The following is a 3,068-nucleotide window of genomic DNA, read 5'->3' as shown; positions in this document are numbered from 1 at the left end:
CACTTTGGTGGATAAAATGTCCAATTTAGCATTAGTAGTAGAGAATAACTCTACTATACGACCTAATGTAGGAGGAGAGGAAAAAGGGATAGTAGGTATTCATAAGAGTAGGATGTACTAAGAAGCTGCTCCTGACGACGTGTAGATTCCAATAACATCTTCATGTAATTCTCTGACTCAGCCATCGACTTAGTTACTACTCCTGATACCTGAATACCATTATACTAGGACTACCATGACTATCATAACTACTTACTGCAGTAGTGGCAGTATAAGGAGGATCAGATATTGGTGTCCTCTGCGTAAAACTAGTGCTGTAGTAATCCTCTGTATTCATCGTCATATCATAAGCCTCCATCGTAGCCACCTATTAGGGACTAGTAGTAGTAGGGTTATAATAGATATGTCCCTACTACCTGTGAGGAGGACTGCTGTTTTTCTTGTTGTTGAGGAGTTGATGATGATGACATATGTGAGTGATACTGAATTGTAGATTAATTGATAAGTACTTGATAATAGTTAACTACAGGTATACCCGAAACAACGTTATTATCATCATAACCATACACGTAAATACCAATAATCGTTATCTATGATTATCATCAGTCCTCGAGCTTTGAGTTCCTCCCCCTTCCTCCTTCTCCTCCCCCTGCTGGTGGTGGTGTATGCCCGATGCCTCAGTCAAAGGCTGCTGCTCCTCAGCCTTCTCCTTAGCCTCTCCCATAGGTATACCAGAGTTCTCATTCAAGTGAACCTCCTCAGCCTTCTCCTTAGTAGCAGCTGCTGCTGCTGCTGTTGCCTCCTGTCTATCCTTCTCTACTCCAGCTCTGGTATCGATATACTTTAAGTATTCTGCAACATTGATAACTACTATGATGAATGTTAATAGTATGATTACTATCATTGATGCCATAAGGCCTAGGTCCAAGGACATCCTGTAGATCATTGAATACTAAAGTCTCCTTAGTAAACAGCTCTACACTCAAAGCCTTCACCTTAGCTTCATTCGCCTTTAATAACTCCTTCACTCTAAACGATTATGATAATAATAACAACGAGGGTGGTAAATTTAATTACCTCTTATATTGATTCTCCACAATCTTCCTAGCCTCACTCTCGATAGTCTGAGCTGTCTTCTCACTAAATGGCTTATACCTTTAATAATAAGTACCTTACTATTACTACTACTATGGACCTATAATACTTACATCATCTCCTGCATCTGTTGAGGATTCCAACTAAGTAGACCAACACCTTCTGTCATACCATATACTTGTGCCATACCCAATGCTATATTAGTAGCCTTAGCAAAGTCATCAGCAGCACCAGTAGTAATACGACCAGTAAAGAGTTCCTCAGCAGCACGACCACCCAAGATAACAGCTAATTTATCATGAAGAGCTTCCTTAGAATAAAGAGCTAACTCCTCAGGAAGATATTGTGCAAAACCTAAGGCCCCAGATGACCTTGGTACTATGGTAACCTAAATAGATAAGCATCGATACGTTAGTGTTGAGGAGGAGACAGTAATACCTTTAGGAGAGGATCAGCAAATTCCATCATCCAACCCGCTACAGCATGACCTGACTCATGTATAGCTACTGTCCTCTTCTCTTGCTCCGACATAAGGTTATTGGATTTAGCCAATCCACCAATAATCCTCTCAGTAGCCGCCTACTAGGTAATAGTCATGTCTATAGTTAATCTATACTTATTATTATTACCTCAAAATCCTTCATCTCTACCCCAGATGAACTCCTACGTGCTGCATAGATAGCAGCCTCATTACAGAGGTTAGCAATATCAGCACCCGTCATACCAGGTGTCAAGGCCGCCATACGTCGGGCTACTTCGGTTACATCAATACCCTTAAGGAGAGTAAGGGGTTTAAGATGGACCTACCAGCCGAATGAGGAGGAAGAGGAGGATGATAATGATAGATAGGACCTTAAAGATAGCTTCCCTATCATTAAGGTCAGGTTTATCAACAGCAATCTGTCTATCAAACCTTCCTGGTCGTATTAATGCTGGATCTAGGATATCCGCTCTGTTGGTACCAGCTAAGACTACTACTCCAGTAGTTGAGCTAAATCCATCCATCTCAACCTAAGAGAGTGGTATGAGTAGTATGATAATGAGTATATTCCTATTACTAGTATCTGATTAAGTGTGTTCTCTCTCTCATCATTGGCTCCTCCAGAGAAACCACCCTTTCCTCTCTTCCTACCAACAGCATCAATCTCATCAATAAATATAATGGAAGGTGCCGCTTGCCGTGCTTGAGCGAATAGGTCTCTAAATAAATAAGCTCCAACAACAGATAAACTCCTCTTACATAGTACTATCACTACCTCACTCGACTAGGACCTACTCCAACAAACATCTCAATAAAGTCAGAACCACTCATAGAGAAGAAGGGTACACCACTCTCTCCTGCTACTGCCTTAGCTAATAAAGTCTTACCTACATTATTATATATCAAAGAGCATTATCAGGAAAACTACCAGTTCCAGGAGGACCAACCAATAATCCACCTTTGGGTATCCGTGCTCCTAAATGCTCGAACTTACTCGGCTCTCTATCACATTATAAGATAGGGTTAGACTAGATGTGAATAATAATAATACCTTAGGAAGTCTACGAACTCCACAACTTCCTGTTTAGCTTGGGTTAGACCAGCAACATCAGAGAACCTAGTCTTCACTCTAAGATCCTTTGTACCTTATTAAAGGATAGTACTACTACTACAAGGCGACATGTATAAAGGAGTATTACCCTGAGGGAAAGCTTTACCAAGTTGGAAGATATTACGTCCACCACTTGATGAACCACTACCTGATGATGCTGAGTATTGGATATACTGAGTATTACTATTATTACTACTACCTCCCATCATACCACCACTACCCATCATTAATCTGGCCGCTAATATGATAGGTATGAGCATTAGGATAGATGGAACTAATAGTATATAATAATAATACCCATCTGATATTATGATGAGTTTATTACGGATCTTAAAGAATTCATCAGCGCCATCACGCTCAGTAATATACATAACTGGTGTA

At 40.4% G+C, this 3,068-nt stretch overlaps 1 protein-coding gene across 1 annotated transcript; it reads right to left on the bottom strand.

Moving 5' to 3' along the window:
* Positions 1-586: 586 nt before the first annotated feature.
* Positions 587-3,058, bottom strand: Pmar_PMAR004773 (cell division protein FtsH, putative; the record flags this gene model as incomplete). The annotated part of the gene is made up of 14 exons (XM_002781810.1): positions 587-852; positions 899-1,029; positions 1,078-1,155; positions 1,209-1,483; positions 1,534-1,674; positions 1,725-1,898; positions 1,948-2,106; positions 2,154-2,295; positions 2,352-2,463; positions 2,505-2,578; positions 2,628-2,721; positions 2,776-2,835; positions 2,887-2,961; positions 3,013-3,058. 14 exons carry the CDS (start codon positions 3,056-3,058, stop codon positions 587-589), a joined length of 1,827 nt encoding a protein of 608 aa, XP_002781856.1.
* Between the last annotated feature and the right edge of the window lie 10 nt (positions 3,059-3,068).

Source organism: Perkinsus marinus (genome assembly GCF_000006405.1).
Source record: "Perkinsus marinus ATCC 50983 genomic scaffold scf_1104296941456, whole genome shotgun sequence".
Lineage (NCBI taxonomy): Eukaryota > Perkinsozoa > Perkinsida > Perkinsidae > Perkinsus > Perkinsus marinus.
Note: the sequence above shows the minus strand (reverse complement) of the source record. Positions and strands in the feature narration are given on the sequence as shown.